Raw genomic sequence first — 21,085 nt, forward strand, 5'->3', positions numbered from 1 at the left:
GAGGGAGGCACGGACCGCGCAGGGGGGGAGGGGGGAAACACCCCTCCCCCCCCCCCCAAAACCCATCGGGTGGGGGGTGTTTGGAGGGGCAGGGGCAGATAACCTCCCCCCCCCCCCATGCCTGATAGTTTGGTAATTTTGATTTTGGCACAATCATTTATTTCTTCCGAAATTGCTTCTGGTAAAGTTGGGGGGGTTTCACTTTGTGGATCTCCCCCCCACCCCATGCCTGACCTTTATTAATATTAACATAGTAATATAATAATTTGCCCAGTGCCTGGCCCATAGTGGCCACTTAGTAAATGCTTTATCTAACATTAGTGTTATTTTGGAAGAACCATCTTTTTTCCCTTGCAATAATCCCCGAACTCTTACTGCACCCCACCAAGCACATTTACTGAGTTCTTTTTCTAAATTATTTTATTCCCAGCCTCCCTTGAATGCAGCTGAGTATTGCAAAAGCGGCAGGCAGGCAGGCACCTCCGTGGAATGAGTGCAGGGGTAACTTTAAGAACAGAGCATTTGATGCTTGTCTGTTTTGAGAAAAGCTAAATATTAACCTTAGGTGAAAGGACTTTTGAAAATCCCATTGGTATACATAGGTATTACTGCACTCTGATGACATTTTTAGACTGTCCCCTTTGTATTTAGGATTGAGTCCTGCCAATCAAAATCCCCAAAACCCCCGAAACAAAACCAAACCAAGGAAGATGGAATCTATCAAAAATATTTTCTGTCACTCTCATTATATATTGAGATTTTTAAAGGGGTAGTATGTGGAAAATAATTTAGCAAAGTTATCTCATCCACAAAAAAATCAACCGGTTCAGCGTATCAAAGATATTAGCACTGTAATTGCTAATGCTGCTTTAAAAATAAAAACAGAGCTTTTTTAAAAGTTCGATTTTGTCTTTCCATGGCTCCACTCAGAAAATGCCCCATTTCTATTCTTGATTATTTTTAAATTCAATTCCATGAGCATGTATTTAAGTACTTATTACAGGTGACAAACGCTGTGTTGGATTCTGGAGATGCAAAGAAAAAAAGAAAAAGAAAAAAACCCATTTCCTCCCTCAAGGACATTATTCAGGGGGTCCACATATAGGCAGCTACATAAATTGGATGAGTCTACAAAGTAATTTGGGAGGCTTATGTTGGGGTGGGGGCTGGTTGTGGGTGACTAACACCTGGGGGAATCAGGAAAGGCCACTCGTAGGGGGTAACATTTGAACTGAGTCTTAAGGGGAGCTAAGGGTTTAAAGAGACCAAGGTCAGGAGAGGGAGCATTCTGGGTAGGGGGGGGGGGACAGTTTGTGCAAATGTTCCAAACTAGGAGATGGGAGTGGGCACCGCAGGTGGTGCTTTTTAACCCTGAACAGAATTTTCAAGGTCAGTTTAGATTCCCCCCCCCCCCCCCCCATGAAAAAAAGAACGAATGCAGCCTTTTTTCCTCATGTAGGGGAGATAGAAAAGCAAACTAGGGCAAATATGCAAAACCACAGACAGGCAAACCGAATAAACTATTTTCTAAAAATGACGAGAGGAATGGAAAAATCCTCGTGGAAATGATGGGGCAGGGAATTCCAAACCCAAGGAGAAGAGAGGGTCTTGTTGCCACACACATTAAAGAAAAACAAAATTGGGAGAGAACACTGACTGGGTCATGTCCTTGGTCCTGGTCCTCTGATTTCAAACTAAGAATGTGGAAGAGAATAACTCACATTTATATATCACTTTAAGGCTTACAGTGCTCATTCCTCCTGACAACCCTGTGATACTTGCAGGGGCCGAAAATATTAACCCCTAGTGCCTGATATATCGGATCTTAAGAAATACTTATCGATGGATCATTGAACTCCATTGCACAGATGAAATAATGGCGAGGAGGGGGGGAGGTAATATCTTGCCCAGAATCCCAAAGCTAGTAAGGGTCACTGAGCCCAGGTTTCTCCTGCCAAATCTAGTGTTCTTTCCACAACACCAGCTGCCTTTCCAAAGGAGATAAAGGAGAAAGCATTCATCTTCAAAGAGAAGCTACGTGCAATAATAGTCTTCTAGGTATAAATAAATTAGATTGTCATCACAGTGGTGGGAAAGAGATTTGTGAACCGACCCTTTGGCACCTAGCTTCAGAGCCCAAACTGAATGTGGCATTGTCTAGATTCGAGTTGCATCTAATCCACTAAAGGCCAGGACAAACCCTTATTTTCTAAATTTTTCATTCTTACTTGCCTTACTTGCTTGGATTTTCATCAGCTCCCAAGCTTTTGTGTTGAGGAAATTTCCCCCAGATTCAAGTTTTCCCAAGGACCTTAGCCATAGACTGGGTGGAAGGTTCTCTCAATTGAAATGAGTGCACACTCAAACACACACACACACACACACACACACAAGAACATGCACACACACTTAAAACCTTTAAGATGGTCCTGGATGAATCCACTATAACATTGGCAACTCAGGTCCATTTCATTGTTCTGGGATTTCAATGTATATGATTTATCTGACACGTTTCTGGAGAAATGTAATGTCACCATCTCTGTCCTGTTTTTTGAAGCATCCTACAGGTGATAAAAATAAGCAAGAAAACCAGCATATGGTAAGATGCATTACAATAACTACCCTCCAAATGATGAATGTATGGGTCAGAATTTTGGCACTTGTCAAGAGAAAATATAAGAGTTTGGCAATAAGTGGTGGTGCAGACTATAGAGGCTTGAAAGTTAGCAAAGGGAAAATAGATGAGTGGGATTGTTAAGGACTTGGCCCTGCTAGGAGATCTATCCAGTACGTTTCAGGTGATGATGATAATGCTTAAGCAAACAAGGATGTTCCAAGGATCTAAGGCAAAGTCCACCACGATAGCCTCAATAGTTCTAACTGGGCCCGCTATTTCCCTTGGTGATCTGAGAAAAAGAAGAGAGGGTCTAAACGCTTTGGTGTTAGACATCTTTATGAAAATCAGAGGGCATTAAGTGTGATTTCCTTAGCGAAAACAATAGGAGAGGCAGCTTGACACAATAGACTCTAGAATGGCAGTCTTGTCTTTAGCCGAAGAGTTAGAAAGATCTGAGTTCAATCCTGCCTCTGACATCTGCTGGCTATGTGACCCTGAATAAGTCATGGAAAACCTTAGTGTCCCAGCAGTTCTCATATATGTATTGGTAGAGGGAGTTTCCTTACTAGGTATTCCTATGATGATATGATTGCAAGTTTAGTTTCTCCAAAAATAGTAGAGGAGGGAGAGGGAGGGAGGGAGAGAGAGAGAGGAAGAGAGAGGAGGAGGAGGAGGAGGAGGAGGAGGAGGAGGAGGAGGAGAAGAAGAAGAAGAAGAAGAAGAAGAAGAAGAAGAAGAAGAAGAAGAAGAAGAAGAAGAAGAAGAAGAAGAAGAAGAAGAGAGGAAAGGGAGGGGGAGAGAGACAGATAAGGAGAAAGAGAAGAGAAACGAAAAGAGGAGAAGAGAGAGAGTGACAGGGACAGACATACAGGGAGGGAGAGAGGAAAAAAAATCAGAGTAAAGAAAGGAAGGGGAAGAGAAACACAGATAAGGAGAAAGAGAAAAGAAGAAAAGAGGAGAGAGAGGGACAGGGACAGACATGCAAGGAGAGAGAGAGATCCAAAGAATTCTGACACGTGTCTAGAAGCTAAAGAAAGCATAGAATAACAGCTGGAAGGCCCTTCCAGAGGTCATCTGGTCCAGCCCCCTCATGTTTGTCACTAAGGCGTGGCGAAATTTTCACCCCCAACTAAGATGTCCATTTCCAAGCCAAGGCTGCCGAATTGACTGTGGTTATTGGTAATGTAGCATTGAGGACTTCCCATAAGTGCAAGGCACTACCCCTTTAAGGCTCTTCATATCTTTCACACAGCTAGCCATACCTGAACTAGTGTACACTCCCAAGCAAAGTCTTTGGGGCTGTAAGATTAATTCTTTGTCCCCAAATCCCGAGGGTTGATTGTCCCAAAGGGCAGTGATGCTCCTTCCTGATCATTGTGGTCTTTGAGTTTGCATTATCTTTGATTATACAGGCATGGAGGAAGGCAATGACTGGGCTAATCCAAAACAGCAGATGATTTCTCTTGCAATTGCATTCTATTTATATGTTAATGTACCTGCCATCTCTCCTGCTCCCCCAGCACACTGCCCAAACCTGTTCTCTGCCCTTCAGTCACTCACTGCTCCCATTTCACCCAGCCCATTAACCCCTCCTAGCTATTCTGGACCCCTCCACCTCCCCTAGACTCCATTGTCAGCTATTTCAGTGCTGGAAAGGGCAGCGGCTTTGGAGCCAGAGGATCCAAGTGACCTTAGGCTGGGGACTTTCCCTTCTGTGGGCCTCCCTGTCTTTGCCTCTCCCCCCACCATGTAACTGGGAGCGACTCCTAAGGTTCTATTCTTGCCCTTTTCCAGTTCAGGTTTTTCCATGACTTCAGCTATTACCTATGTGAAGACATCGCTCAGCTTTCTCCATCCCTAGCTTTTGCCCCTTGCTTGTGGACTTTTCTCCTATGTTCCCATGGTGTATGGGCACTTTCCCTTGGAAATGCTACTCTTAGTTCAAGGCTTCAGAGTTCATCATTTTCCTCCTCCAAATGCCTTCCCTTAGGCCCACCAATGCTCCTGCTATTCTTCTAGTCACATCTACTTGAAGTTTGGTTTTACCTGTGACTCTTCCCCTCCTTCATCTTCTAAATCCAAGCTGCCGCCAAATCCTACCATTTCTTCTTTCCAGATAACTTGGGGTCAGATTTATCTATGTTCAAATTCTGCTTTGGCCACTTACTTCTCGGGTGACCTTGGCAAGTCTTTTTGCCTCTCCAGATCTCTGTTTCCCCCTCTGTAAAATAATGGGGTCGAACTAAATGATATCTAAGGTCCTCGAGTCTACGATCCTGCAATTCCATGTTGGTCCCCATGTGCCTAGAATAGTATAACAGATGACTTTCCTGAGACCAGTCTCTTCTTTCCTCTAACCCACCAAAGTCTCTTCCAAATTCTCTTTTTCTTAGGCTAAATTTAAAATCACAGCACTTTGAAATACTAATGCTTAGAGGAGGCAGGCCTGAAGTGTCCTGTATATCCAGGCATAGTCAGCCTGGTTTTCTGTGTATGCAGAAGTACAACAAAACCCCATATAGGCAAATAGGATTTTTTTCTTAGACAGAACCTGTTGATGGAAGGAACTCTCTGTAGCCCTGCAGATCAGAATCTGCTCTGCTACAGCTTCCTGGGGCACTAAAGAATGAAGCAACTGGGGCGGCCAGGTAGCACAGAGAGTAAGAGCACCTCCATGTAGGGATGACCTGGGGATCAAATCTGGGCTCAGATACTCAGCACCACACCCAGAAATAACTGGTCATGTAACCTTGAGCAAGTTACTTAACCCTGATTGCTTTAAAAAAAAAATAGAAAAGAAGAATGAAGCAACTGTACCCAGGGTGTCAAAGCCAGCATGTGTCAGAGGTTAATACTTGAACTCAAGTCTTCCTGGCTCTGAGTCCAGCTTTCTACCCACTAAGCCATGCTGCTTTTCATGGAACTATTTACAGAATGCTTTAGGACTTCATGAGAGGCAGCATAGCATAACACATTGTGTACTGGGCTTGGAGGCAGGAGGATCTGTATTCAAATCCTTCCTCTGACACTGTGTCATCATTGGCAAGTCAGCTAGCATCTCTAACCTCAGTTTCCCCTTCCGTAAAATAAGAGAGTGGGTTGGGTTCAGTGACCTCTAAGATTCCATCCAGCTCTAAATCTCTAAACCTATAGCTTAGTTTTTACCAGCTTCTTCTAAGTCCTCTATGCATTGAGTGGCTTGAGGGTATGGGCAGTGAAAAGTGTGCATGCTTTGTGTTCAGAACCATGGCTGCAGTGAAGTTGCCCGATGCCAGAAACACCCCAGATGCATTACACATTTGATTTTGAATTAATTTTTGGTCATTGCACGTTCAGAAACCTTTTACTGTTACCAAATTTTTCACGACGCACAATTTAAGAAGCACTGCCTATGGGATGGGGTTTGCTTGTTTTCTGGTGATTTTCCTTTTAGATATAAGAAAACTGTGTCAGGGAGAAGACCCCAGACTCATTCTCAAGGTAACATTGCAGATAGAGTGACAACCAAGCAGCCCCCATGGCTTGGAAGACTGTGAAAGGAGGGCTTCTCTGATGGACAGCTGTTTTCTGAAATCAAATTTTCCTTCTTAGATTTTGCTTGAGGTTATAGAATTTACATTTTTGCCTCTGACTGCAGGTCAGTGGTAAAACTGAGAGAACTCAGGGTGCCACTGTCCTAGTCCAGAGCTTAAACCTCATTTTTAGACATCCACACGTCACTTAGTAAGTGAGGCATTAGGGGAAAAAATAGTGAAAAACGGCTTGTCTTACAACAGACAAATTGTAGTTTTAATATGGTGCCTCTAAAACACAGCACTTTTTTTCTCAGTGTTATCTACTAATATAAGATTATAGGATCCTAGCTCTAGATCTGAAAGGACCTCAGAGGCCAGCAAGTCCAACCTCCTTGTTTTATGAAGAAGGAAACTGAGGTACAGGGAGGGGGAGTGATTTTGCTGAGGCCACACAGATAGTAAGGGGAAGAACCGAGATTGAAACCCCATTTTTGTTACTTCATATCCAATAATCTTTCCACTGCACCTACTTTGGAGATAAATAGGGTAAACCTCAAAGGAAAGATACCAGAGAAAGATACATAGGAAAACATTTCATTTACATGTTCTAGGGAAGGTGAAATTTGATCCAAAACATGAATCTTGGAGACTTCTGCTACATAAGAATGCTGGAAGTATCAGAACATTTTTTTTTATTTTAGGGGAGGAATAATGTTTCTAAAGTAACTTTGATGTGGCTCAAATGAATTCTGAATAAATATAGAAACAATATCAATTATTTTCCCTAATAGTCGACTTTTGAATGATCACAGCTATCTGTATCCAAGTCCAAAAAAAAGGGCCTGCTTTATTAATTTTATTGCATGGGACTCTGAAAAGGATTTTAGAGAACATGAATGGGGTTTGTCCTCAAAGAATCTCAGAGAAATTCTAAAGAGAATCTTAAGTGGTCCTTTCACATGCAGAAAATCTAGTCTCACTAATTCTGTGCCTTCCAATGCCCAAATAAGGACCTTGAAGGAAACAAAGAATAGTTCTTCAGTCAGTGATATCAATAGGCATCAACTAACATGACTGATGGTTTTGACAGATGGCCACAGACTGATCCTACCAAGTTAATAATGTTTCCCATAAATCTCCCAATGATATCTATAGATGAATTCTGCTAAGGTGATAAATGGTTCAAGCAGATACAGAAGAACTCCTTTTGTTGGCTACACCTTTTATCACATAAATCTCACTATGAGTTATTACAAAAGTAACAAATTTTATATCAAGATCACCCTAAGAATGATCTATTTTTATTTCTAATTTCTTGATTAAAAAAACCTTTCTTTAACTTGGACAATTAAAAGGAGACCTGAGCCATGAAATAATTGATTATTGATGAGATTGTCTGTTGGTGACATTTATTTTGAAAATAGTTTTGGTAAAGAAGGGAGCTGCCTTCTCAGATGATTGAGAGCTGTATCCAGCCAAGGAGAGGTAGAGTTGGTGAGTTTCAAAAGCTCAGGGGACACCTTCTACAGGAAGCCTTTCCTGATATTCCCTACTCCCAACCCTGCCAAAATTACTTTGTATGTATCAGTTCTGTATATAGTCATTTATATGTATATACATTGTTTCTCCCAATAGAATATTAACTCCTTGAGGGCAAGGACTAATTTCAGTTTTATCCTTGTATCCCTAGAACCTAAGATAGTGCCCAATATATAGTAGGCGCTTAATAAATGCATTTTGGTTGACCATGAGCCATCCATTTTCTGTGTCCCACCTGAATCTAACCATTGGACTCTTTCATGAGTCATATCGTTGGCTGCATATAATCAGTAAGGACTGGATGTGTTGTGGAAAGAAGGTAAGTGGGTGTATCTATATTGACCAAAATACAGCAAGAATTCCATCAAAAATCAGCCTATTTGCCCAGTTGTTTCTCCCACAGAGACTCAGTTACACATTCAGTTAGTGCACAGAATTATCTACCTCTCTACCCATTATCAGACTTGAATTTGGACGTGGATGACAATGGAGAACAGCATCAGACAGATGTGAACAAGTGAATGACCCGTTTCATTCGGAAGTATCGTACCTTAGTGGATACTCACTAATTATTTGTTGAGCAAATGAAATTTTCCCTAGTTTGCACTTAAACCAGTAAAGAAGTTTGAGGGTTTTTTATAGTGCAAGACACAGGACATCATAGACTCATTGTGTGTTAGAGACAAACATGGGACCTTTGAGATCATGTTTTAGTCTTCTCACTTTAGAAAGGAGGGAACTGAGGTCCAGAGAGGGGTAAGGGATTTACTGAAGGAGCCATGATACCTCATTGTTTCCATTTTATTAATGAGGAAAATTGGGGCAAGAGAGGTTAAGGGCCTTGTTTAATCTCTAGTCAAACTATGAGTAAATTCTTTTTTTTTTTAATGAAGTTTTTTGGTGCAGTGGAAAGGGCATGGGATTTGGAGTCAGAGGACTACAATTCAAATCTTGGCCTTGCTGCTCACTGTACAACATTGGACAAGTCACTTCCCCTTTCTGGGCCTCAGTTTCCTCATCTGTAAGATAAGGGGTTGAGATTTGGTGGCCTCCAAGGACCTTTTAGCACTAGATTTCGGCCATATAGTCACTAAATAGTTGCACAAGCAGTGGATTGAGGGTTCTCAAAGGCATAGTATTATGCAAAAAGACTGGCAGACTTTGATGGAATTAGCAAGGGAGTTAAAAAAAAAGGAATGACCACATGTACTTAAAATTAAACTGCAAAAATACCAGTCTTTTGAGTTGTAACCAGGAGGGTGGGGAAGTTTCATGTCATGTGACTATCTTATGCTCTTCTTGTGGAAAAAATGGAGAGATGGGAACAAAATGATAATACATTTATTTAGATGACTTCGGAAGTGAATGAATGGACAGCCTGGAAGTAGTCAATGGTTCCATATCATCTTGGAAGGAGGTCTCCAGCAGAGGTCCTCAGCACTAGATGTGGAGTCAAAGGATCAAAGAATCCTGGCTCTGCACCTCTTACTACATTTGTGACCTTGAGCATTCCTTTTTCCTTCTCTCTCCAGGCCTCAGTTTCCACCTCTGTAAAAGGAGGGTATTGAACTTGATGCCCTTCTAGATCTGACATTTTGTGATCTTTCCATGTGTGTTCTCAGTGAGCAGGGTCTATTAGAAACACAATTCAAGTCCATTCCTTAAATATCCACTCCTTTCCGCACAAAGGATAACTATATTTTCTCTTCCTTTTACAGGATCCGGCGGGGATATTTGAACTAGTTCAAGTGGTTGGAAATGGTACCTATGGACAAGTCTATAAGGTTTGCTATCTTTTCATTCCTTTGACGTTTTCTAGTAAAGCCATTACTATATCCTGACAATACTATCATGTAAAATTAGCCTTCCTAAGTTTGGACTTGCTTTGTTTGGGAGCAGCATGGAGATCAATCTCCTTGGAAAGGTAGAGGGAGAAATAATGAATTCTACACTCACTCTCTATTCCCAAGCTTGCTTGACTCCAAATTTGTTGTGGGCGGGTATTCTGGGGATCTTGTATGCACTGGCCACTGGCCCCCAAAACTAAACTGTATTAATTAAAGACAATGAGAATCATCTAGGACCTGCACTATCACAGGAAATGTGGTGCAAATGTGCAAACCTATCTAAAATCCTTCTTATTTAATGAAGATCCAATCTGAAAAAGAAACAAAGTTCGAGGCTATACAAGTCCTCCTGAAAGGAGGGTGAAAATGGATACCAATCATATGGGCCCTTGGGAAGAGCAAAAGAGCAAAGGAAAGGCAAAGAGGCCCACTCGGAAAAGGGGGGAAATAAGTTTGGCTCTGCCCTACTTTGCCCTACTGGCCATCCAGAGGGGAAGGGAAGCAGAGCTGAAAGGTTGCTGTTCTCATGAGCAACCAGGAGGGGGCAAGAGAGAGCATAAGAGTTGATCCAAGCTTCTGCTCTTTATCTTACTTGGAGGGCAAAGGAAAAAAAAATACAGCAACCACCAAAGGACAAGAGAGACCCCAGAAAAGCTGTGTCTGAAGGCCCTGTCTACAGTAGGAAGGTCATATGCTCTTCCTTGCTAGTATCCAGGTCTGCCCCTCAGCTCTTCCCCCAAAGGTAATGCAATATCTTATCTTTGCCAGCTCTGAAGGTCAGTGGAGGTGGTTACCTTCTTCCAGGAAGGAATTGGTTTTGAACTGGGGAGGAGGGGAGTGTCTATTAAGAAACAGAAAAAATGTCAAGGCTCCTCAATCCAGTCTGACTAGGGGAGGGGCAATGTTAATCTGCTCCCACTCCCATTCCAGATGACAAGAAAGTAACTTGGTGTCAGTTGTTAACTACGATATTGCCAAGGATAGCTGAGCAGGCAGGCCCGAAACACTTAATCTCTCCGAAGGAGGCATCAAAGCAAGCTTGCTCAGCAGAATCAGTGATAGCTGGCAATGCTTATCATTCCCAAAGGAGAGTCCTGGGGCAGCTTAAAGAAGAAACTATCACAGTCCATTTTGAAAATGGAATGCAATCTTCTCTCTCCCAACCTTCCAAAACCCTGTTTCTTTTGTTTGGTGGGTGTATATGTGTTCTTCAAAGACTCTCAAGTGAAAAGTCTTTTGTGTCGGGACCAGTGTTGGTTGGGACCAGCATGTGCTCAGGATATATTGACTGTACAGTAGCAGAACTCTTTCTAAGCAGTTCTCACTATAACTTTTCAGTTCGGTGAAGGTCCAGAATTATAGTCCCGCCAGTCACATGACTACTTAGACACATCGTGACTGATCACTTTGCCCACAAATCAATATTTGTAATGGTTTGGGCCAGTTGGGCCACTGCCCAAAATTGTGCTGGGAGTGAAAAAAACTGATTCAAGAGAAAAGCAAGTGTTATTCTATGGGAATAGTTCTGAAGAAAGTATACTTTCTTTACCCTGTAAATACTCCATAAAAATTAACTTATTTAGTTGTAGATATATTTATGTATGTATATATATATATATACTCATATATGTATATAGATATATTTAATATATTATTTAATGTTGGATCCTATCCAGACAGCCATAAATATCACAACATCCTGATGTTGGAAATGACTTTAGAAGTCATCTATACTGAAGTAATTCTGGGGCAGAGGGTTATAGCAATTGCTTGTGTTTGTATGTTTGTATGTATGTATCTACACATACATACACATGTATCTACTCACACACACATATTCACACACATGTACCTGCTCAGGTTCAGATGTATCATCACCTCTGAAGTGTTGGGATACAAGTTCATATTTCTTCCCTTATTTCCTCTGGGAGTCCTTTGTCAGTCCTCACCCCCACTCCACATCCCAGCTGCAACTGCTGTCCCCTCTAGGACTACCTGCCACATACTATATTTTTTAAATGCCTACTAATTTACACATCTCCCAAATTAGAGTGCAAGCTCCTCAAGGGCAAAGACTGGTTCATTTTTATCTTTGTATCCTCAGGGTTTAGCACAATACCTGCACACAGCAAATATTTAATAAATACTTGGCTGACTGAGAAAGGACAGAAAAGTTTGGCATAGTCAGGGACGCTCCTTAGATTTTAGGAGAGCAGACTTCAGAGAGTTCCAAGGGAGTACAGGTAAGGCTCCTTGGAATAAAAGAAGTCAAAAGTCAGCCTTGGAAGGATGGAAAATACCCAAGTTTGAAATTATGAAGGTACAAAGACAAACATTTCTGATTAGAAGAAAGAGGGGTTGTTTGAAGTGGTTGATGTGGATGCAGATAGAAGTTACCAGTCAACTTCGATTTTAAAAATGTATGAAAGATGGAGGCAAAGACAGATGGGAAGGCAATAAGCATTTATACAGTACCTACTATGTGCCAGGCTGTGTGCTAAACACTTTTTACAAATATTATCTCATTTGATCTTCATGGCAACCCTGCAAGGTAGGTGCTATTGTGCTATTATTATTATCCCCATTTGATAATTGAAGAAATTAAACCAAACAGAGATTGCAACTTGCACAGGGGCCCATAACTAGTAAGTGCCTGAGGCTGGATTTGAACTCTGGTCTTCCTGACTCAACCTAGGCTCCAAAAGAGTCCCAGTGCTCTCTCCACTATCACCCAGCTACCTCCATACAATACAGCACAATATGGTGATATAGTCCTGTAAATAGTATCTAGAGTTCCAAAGGTCAGAATGAGCTGCTGAGACTGGTGAGGATGACCAAGAACAGAAGAAAAGGTATTTTGAGGTTTTAGGATTTTTTTGATTTTGTTTTTTTAAGGTGGGTAGGAAGAGAGAAGATCAAAGAAAGCACAGGCCTGCTGCTCAGGGTGGCTGAGATTATGATAACTGATGACAGAGAGAAAGCAGAACTGCTTCCTTCTTGTTTTGCTTCTGTTTTCTCTGGCTAGGAGAGTGACCTTTGAACTACAAGGGATAGAGCAAAATGATGCCCATGATAAGTGAGGAGATAGTAAGAGCTCTGAGCTGCCCTTGAAGGGTTCATGTCATTTGCCCCAGATGCGCTATGTTTTGAGGGTAGTGAAAAAACTGGCAGATGAAAATGCTGGGCCACCATCAGTGATCTTAGAAAATGATAGACTCTGGAGGATTGGAGAAGGCTAAATATTCTAACTTTGAAAAAAGGGCATCAAATAAAACTGATTTTATAGGCCAGTGAGCACAACTTCTATTTCTGGCGAAATTCTGGAAAGTATTATTAAAAGGAGGGTTAATGAATATCCAGAAAAGGAAGCAGCAATCACAAAGAGAAGACAGGGTTTCATCAGGGATAAGCCAAACTACCCATATTTCCTGTTTTGGACAGAATCCCTAAACTAGTAGATTAAGGGAATGCTACAGATCTAGCTTACCTAGATTTTATCAAAGCACATTATAAAATCTCTCTCATTCTTGGCATGGAAAAGACGGAGAGTGATGTGGGCTAATGGAATGTATAATTAGGTACATTTAGAACTGGCCAAGTGGCTAGACCTAAAAAGCTGCCGCTAATGGTTCCATGCCAGCACAGAGGGATAGCTCCAATTGAGTACATTTGAAAGCTACTCTTGCCCCAGCGCTACCTTGACACTGAAGGGGTAAAGACATAATTTGATGCAAGTGTATGTTTGTGGTGAGAAACATAGGCAGGTTGTGTGGAAGGAGGATTTGCCTATTAGGAGACCATCTTCTCTGAGAAAGGGTTGTATATCACAACTCAGAGAGAGGGGATATATTAGACTCCAAGGCAACTTGTACCCAGCATAGTAGGGAGTCATAGAACCAGAACTAAGAGAACATAGGAGGAAAGACTGATTAGGACTCATAACTTGACAGAGAGCAGCCCCCACCATACAACATTGCTTCCATCTGACCTTATTTCCTTCATGGAATGATATTTCTAAGAGTAAGGTATGACAGAAAATAAGGAAGAGAAAGGAGTCAGATCTAAAAATTCAGTAGCAAAGAAATGAGATGTAAGGGAGAACTGAGACACAGTGAAGGTACAAGTCAGGGGGTATGAGGAGGTTAATGAAATGGGAGGACAGGTTGTATCAACATGCACATTGAAATTCAAGTGTTTTGGGTAAAGAAGAAGAGAGTGAGCCAGGTTCTTAAGTCCTTGAGCAAGACAGGAGGCAAACTAGGGAGGATAAAAACAGAAAAGAAAAACTACAAATAAGCATTAATTAATTAATTAATTAATTTCGACATTAAAATAATCATTATATGGGGGCAGCTAGGTAGCACAGCGAGTAAGAGCACCGGCTCCAGTGTTGAGAAGACCTGGAGATTGAATCCTGGGCTCAGACACTTAGCACCCACCCAGAAACACCTGGCCGTGTAACCTTGAGCAAGTTACTTAACCCCAATTGCTTAGGGGCGGCCAGGTGGCTCAGCGAGTAAGAGCACCAGCTCCAGTGTTGGGATGACCTGGATCAAATCTGGGCTCAGATAGTCAGCACCACACCCAGAAATAACAGGCCATGTAACCTTGAGCAAGTTACTTAACCCCGATTGTTTTAAAAAAATTATTCATTATATTAGGGAAGCAGCTACAGAATTATATTCAAAAGATGATGCACTGTGACAAGGTTATAGTTATATCAAGACTTAAAGGATGCTTTACCTTTAGGAAAACTATAAACATGATAGGCTAGATTAATGAAGAAAATAATAAAAATCACATAAATATATCAATAGGTACAAAAAAGCCTTTGACAAAATAGAGCATTCATTCATGTTATAAGTGCTAAAAGCATAAGGTTTAACAAATGTTTTCTTAAGTTGACAAGTAATTGGTATCTAAAACCAACAGTTAGCATTATCTGTAATGGAATAAGAAATGTTAGAAGCCTTTTTAATATGAGCAAAAGTGAAGCAAGGATCTTCACTGATGACTATTATTTGATAATAGTTATAGAAATGATTAGTTATAACAATCATAAGAAAAAGAAATTAAGGGAATAAACATAGGTGATATGCAGCTAATATTCTCTCCTTGTAGATGATATGATTTACTTGGAGAATCCTCAAGAGTCACCTAAAATAATGAATAATTTAGGCACAGAGCAGGATATAAAACAAAGCCCACAAGAATAATCAGTCTTTGTATATATTGCTAACAAAACTCAGCAGGGATAAAATAGAAAAGAAATCCCATTCAAAGTAACAACAAAGGGTGGCTAGGTGGTGCAGTGAATAGAGCACCGGCCCTGGGGTCAGGAGGACCTGAGTTCAAATTTGGTTTCAGACACTTAACACTTACAAGCAGTGTGACCTTGGGCAAGTAACTTAACTGCAGTTGCCCTGCCTTCCCCCCTCCAAAAAAAACCACACAACAAAAAACAACAACAAGGGGTGTGTGTATACACAGAGTGAGAGAGAATTAAATATGATTTTTACAAAAATATAGAGATTCAGTATTTGTAGCTGGATTGCATCTCTATAATAATATGATGATGCTACCAAAATTAATTTGTATATTTAGTGCTATATCCTTAAAACTATGAAGAAGTTACTTTATATCACTGGTTCTTAGACTTTTTTGGACTTGGTACCCCTTTTACACACTTAAAAATTACACCCTAAATTTGTGGTAATTATATTTATTGAAATTTATCCTTTTAGGAATTAAAACTTCTCAGTATTATTATTATTATTGAAACAGTTTTTACCTTGGGGACCCTGCAGAAGGGTGTCAGAGATCCCTAAGGGTCCCTGGACCACATTTGAGAACTATTGCTTTGTAGAACTAGACAATAATAGCAAAATTCATTTAGAGGAAAAAATATAAAAAAATCTCAAGGAAAATAATGAGAAAAAGTAGGCATGAAAGAGCATTAGCATTTTCTAATTTCAAATAAACAATTTATCATTAAGCATTTATATAGGACCTACTATGTGCCAGGCTCTGTGCTAAACTCTAGGATAACAGACAGAAGTGAAACAGTCCTTGCCCTTAAAGAGCTCATAGTGTACCTTGGGGAAAGATGTGTATATAGGTATGTGATAATTTTTTGAGGGGGGACACTAGCAGCTGGGCAAATCAAGAAAGGCTTCATGTAGATACAGGGAAGGAAGGAGAGGGCATAAGCATTTATCTAGTGCCGACTACATGCCAGGCAACGGGCCAAGTTTCCTTTTCTTTTCTTTTTTCTTTTCTTTTCTTTTCTTTTTAAACAAATGTTATCTCATTTGGTTTTCACCACAACCTTAGGAGGTAGGTATTATTATCCTCACTTTATAGACAGGGAAAATAAGGCAAACAGAGGTTAAGTGGGTGTCTGGGGTCACACAGCTACTGTCTGGGGCTGAATTTGAACTCAAGTCTTCCTGTGTTCAGGCCCAGTGCCCCATCCACTGGGGTATCATTTAGCTGCTTCTAGAAGATGGTGCTCAATCTCTACTTTGAAGTATTGTATTGTAACAGGTAGAAATGGGGAGGGAGGGCATTCCAGGCATGGAGGACAGCCAGTGCAAAGGCACAGAGTTGGGATATAGAGTTCTTCTTGATAAGTAAAATGACTGCTTTGGCTTGATCATAGTGTATGTCAAGGGGAATAATATGTATTAAGTCTGGAACGGTAAGTTGGGATCAAGTTATTGAGGACCTTTAAATGCCTGTACTTAAATCTGCACTTGATCATAGAAGCAACAAGAAATTTATTAAATAGTAGAATGACATAGTCAGACTTGCACTTTAGGAAAATCACTTTGGCTGCTGTGTGGAGAAGATACTGGGTGGGGAAGAAATGCTTTAATTTGCTAATAATAAGAGGAATGCAAATTAAAACAATTTTGAGGTTTCTCCTTATACACACAAGATTGGAAAATCAACCTGAGACAAAAATGGTAAGTATTGAAGGGGATGTGGGAAAATAGGCATACTATAGCACTTTTGGTGGTGTTATGAATTGGTCTATCTATTCTAGAAAACACTTTGGAATTACACTCCAAAAAGTAACTAAACTCTACATATCCTTTGGTCCAGTGATAGGATTAGTAGGTATATATCCCCAAGGAGATCAAAGACAGAGGGAATGGTCCCATATATGCAGAAAATAGTTATAGTAACTTTTTTTTTAAATAGCGCAGTATTGGAAGGAAATGCATGCCCATTAAGTGATCACCCAAATTGTGATAAATGAATGTAATTGACTATTATTATGCCAGAAGAAATTATATATATGAAGAATTCGGGAAAACTTAGAAAGATTTGTATGAACAGATACAGAGCAAAATAAGCAGTACCAGAAGAACAATTTATAATAGATTTGGAAAGGGGAGGGTCTGAAAGTAGAGTATGCAGTACGTACACTCCTCCTTCTGATGCAGTGTATTGGCTAGGGAGTATGACCAAGGATATAGTGTCTTCTTGCGCAGCCAGGTTCCTGTGTTGACAGAAAGGTGGAAAGAAAAGAAAGGATGGTCTAAGGTACAGGGAAATTTCTTAAGAATAAAAACAGATGTTCCAGAGGGCCCAGCGGAAGGGCAGGGAGAAGTAGTACAGGGACTCAGGAGACACTGAGATAAGATTGGCAAGAAGCTGGGGAATGATAATAGGGAAGGGGGCTCTCTCCCAGGCCGAAGGGGACTTGGAATTCCAACTGTTTTAGGAGAGTGTCTCCTAGCGTGGGAGTGGTTGTATAGTTATTTAAACTTTGCTGAATTTCATCAAAGAGGATCCCCCCTTTTCTGTTTTTGCCCCCTTCCTTTCTCTCCTTTTCCACCTAATGACACAGTGTCTAGTCATAAGAGAAACTGAGGAAGCAGAAGTGTGCTTGGAAGACTGGCCTCCCAAGTATGGATACTGATTTTTTTATCTTAAAGAGGTTGACTTGGGGCTCGATGCTAATGAAGCCAAGATCCTGGGTCCAGTTCCCAAATGAGTTCTGCTACTCTCCATTCTTCTATGGCCACGCATGGCACCAAAGCCATTGCCTGCACACATGTATGCTGTAGAATGTAAGGAGGGGGGCAGAAAGAAGTATGTAGAAGGCTCATATTTAATGAAAAAGCAACTCAAGTGTCAATTTTGCTAGGGGTTGGTCCAGAGCATGGCCCTCATTTATGGAGGAGGTAAGAACAAGAATCCTTATGCTGCTTATGGTTTTATTTTTTTCAAGTCCAGACAGGAAGGAAACCTGACGCTTGTTGAGACCAGAGCAGTCACTGTCCCTTTGTGGCAGCAGGGTCTGGAGGTCTTCAGGCAGGGGCTAGCTGACCTCTAGCTGGGTATGTGATCCAGAAGTTCCTTTTTCAGACGTGGGTTGGACTAGCTGATCCCTTCCAAGTCTGAGATTCTAAGATTCTGTGAGTGTGACTTCATGACAGCCTGCCACTCACGGCATGACCCCATCTGTTGGAAACGCTTCAGCGAGCACAACAGTTTGTTTTCAAAACACTGCTAAATGCATTGTTGCCTAATTTAATTTTGGAATCACTGCTCACCACATTTCTTTCATTTGCAAACCACAGGGGGTTAGGGCAGGGTTGAGATTCTTGGTTGACACCCATGGAGAGGGAAGGGGAATGGAGAGGGAAAGAATACAAGTTGTACCCCTGCTTATATGTCCTAAAAATGGTGGGAGCAGGACAGAAGGAAAGGGGTCTCTGGGAAAAGTAAGAGGAGGGAGCAGCTGGGCTCAGCAGCTGAATCTGTGTAGGGGCTGTAAAAGAGAGAGTCCTTGGTCTCAGACTTGGAGGAAAGGCAAAGTGGGATTATAATCAGTGGTCATGGAAAAATTGGACAGTGTGCAGGGCTTAAGAGATAAACAATTCTGCTTTCATTACATTGAGGTTGAGCTGGTAGGATAATTATACTATGGACAGAAAACAATCTGGAACTGGAGAGGAATAGAGAGGAGAGACTTGGGAACTTCACAGATAATAAAAGATGTCTTTATGAGGCAGTGTGGGGTAGTGATACAGCATTGGACTGGGAGCCAGGAAAAGAAATACTAGCTGTGTGAGCCTGGGTAAATCACCTTGTCTTCCTGAGCCTCAGTTTCTTCCTCTGTAAAAAGAAGGGGTTGAATTAGCTGGTCTCTGGAGTCTATTTCAGCTCTAAAACTATGATTCCTTTTTCTTTTTTTTTAAACGAATTGAGGTTTCAGCAGCTCCTGCTAATGTCACTGATAGACCCCATGGGTACGTTTTTTTTCCTCTAGTAAAAAAGAGGACTGGGATTGAGCATTTACTTGGAGGAAAGCAGAAATCACTGTGGGCTAAAGGAATGGTGTTTGTGGAAAGCCCCTATGTTGTCCAATGGGGAAAATGAGGGATTAACAGCCCCAGCTAGGGTGAGGCAGGTGGGAGATCAGTTTGAGGGTGGGGGACAGGACAGGCTGCAGAGAAATAACAAAGCTAAGACAGCAGACAGGAACTGAAGCCAAACCATGAGCTGGGTTAATGCAAGAGGCTGCCAAGAGTCAGCCAGAACAGGCCACAGAAGAACCAGCCTGGAAAGGCAGAAGTTCAGGGAACTCATGAAGCTCCATGCCTCACAGGGAAACCAAATAGTGCCAAATGAGGATCCACCGTCCATAGCTTCCTTTTGACTGGCCATGCTGGTCACTGTTGCCTGTGCATCTTAAAGTAGGCCCAGTCAGACACCAGGCCTGACAAATGCAATTGGAAAGACTTGGGTCCATGAAGGAACTGACATGTTTAAACCTTGGTTAGCTCATATCCTTCCCAAAGGAAAGAGAACATCTCTGAGACTCCAAGTCCTCATCTGGTGTTCCTCCATCCTAGTAGAACATGGTTTGTCTGATGCCATAGAAAACTGAAGGAAAGGAGGGTCTGCTCAGGTCAAGTAGGAAGGAGAGGAGGGAAAAGTAGAAGGCAAACCTGGAATTCATGCTTCCATGCGAGATTTCAGAATCAAGCAAGCAAGCATTTCTTAAGCACCTATTGGGTGCCAGACGCTGTTTTAGGTGCTGAGGATAGAGACAAACATGAAACAATCAGTCCTTACCTTCATGCATATTTTCCTAATTCTGCTATCTAACCATAATTTCCCATAGTTCCATCCCCTTCTGTGCCTCACCCATCCAATGTTCTTTGCTCTCATCAAGATCTCCAGTCCATCCACCCACCAGTGTTTTTCAAGCCATTACCTGTCTTCTGACTTCACTTTCTTCTCTCTAATCATAGTTAGCCATTTCACATTTACACTGTCCTCTGCTCCCAAATCCCTTGCACCCTCATCCTATCCCAGCTCTTCAATGGGAAAACCTCAGCCCTGGATGCCCCCTTTGCCAAACTGGAGGAAATCTCACAACTGTACTGACTAGATATATTAGTTTCATGTTATCTAGCTTCAGTTGGGCTCTCACTGAAGGAAGGCAATCTTTTTATTCCTCTTTGTTTGAATCCCCATCTCACTCCCCATAGAAGCTATTCCAAACTTTCTCTTCCCTTTTCAATCCTCCCACACCTCCTCTCTCCGTTCTCCGCTGAGGAACTTGACTCTTACTTTGAGACAATTGAGACTACTTGATATGAGCTCCCTCTTTTCTATTTCTCTTCATCTCAAAACTCTGACATCCTCTCTTCTCCTTTAGTCTCCTACAAAGAGGTGGCCCTTCTCCCCTCTACCTGTGCATTTGATCCCATCCACTCTTGTCTTCTCCAGCAGATTGTATCCTCAATCATAGTCTCTTCTCTATAATCTTCATCCTTTCTCTCTCTACTGGTTGCTTCCCTGCTGCCTTCAAACAACCCGAGTCTCTTCCATCCTTGAAAAAAAAACCTTCATTAGACCTTACAATCCCCTCAGGCTGTCATCCTATATCTCTCCCCCTTCCCTCATCTTGAAAATTCCTTGAAAAGGCTATCAATACTTGCTGCTTTCTCCTCTCACTCCTCAATCCTTTGCAGTTTGGCTTCTGACCTCATCACTCTACTCTCTCCCAAATTGCCAGCTATCTCATAATTGCCAGGTCTAATGATCTGTCCTCATCCTTCTTGGCCTATCTGTTTTATTTGATATTGTTGACCACCACCTCTTGGATACTCTTTCCTCTGCGTTTTCATGACCCTGCTCCCTCATAGTTGTCTTCCTACCTGTCTGACTGTTCCTTCTTAGTCTTCTTTACAGAATTATCATCCCTACAACACCCTTTACCTATGGATGTTCCCCAAGGCTCTGTCCTAGGCCTTCTCTTTTCCTTCTATATTCATTCTCTTGGTAACTTTATCAGTTTAATTGGCACCTCTATGCAGATGATTCCATATGTTTTGTCTGCAGCCCCAGGTCTCTCCCCTGACCTTCAGTCCCACATCACCAATTATCTGCTACCGTGTTTCCCCGATAATAAGACCTATGCCGAAAATAAGCCCTCCCCTTACTGTGTAAGATTCCTCTAAAATAAGCCCTCCCCCGAAAATAAGCCCTATTGAGATTGCTACTGTAGTGAAAGTGATCCCCTGCGCTACATGCTACAT

General features: G+C 41.6%; 1 protein-coding gene across 2 annotated transcripts in view; it reads left to right on the forward strand.

Annotated features, from left to right (window-relative positions):
• The window catches only part of LOC138176686 (mitogen-activated protein kinase kinase kinase kinase 4-like), a 228,437-nt gene that overhangs the window by 1,268 nt on the left and 206,084 nt on the right, over positions 1-21,085 (forward strand). For both annotated transcript variants that reach the window (XM_069107490.1, XM_069107491.1), the window contains exon 2: positions 9,390-9,455. In XM_069107490.1, coding sequence (XP_068963591.1) covers positions 9,390-9,455 — 66 coding nt within the window. The remainder of the gene's footprint in view (positions 1-9,389; positions 9,456-21,085) is intronic.

Source organism: Petaurus breviceps, unplaced genomic scaffold (genome assembly GCF_028583685.1).
Source record: "Petaurus breviceps papuanus isolate PSGF00001 unplaced genomic scaffold, PetGlider_PUasm1.0 90133, whole genome shotgun sequence".
Taxonomy (NCBI): domain Eukaryota; kingdom Metazoa; phylum Chordata; class Mammalia; order Diprotodontia; family Petauridae; genus Petaurus; species Petaurus breviceps.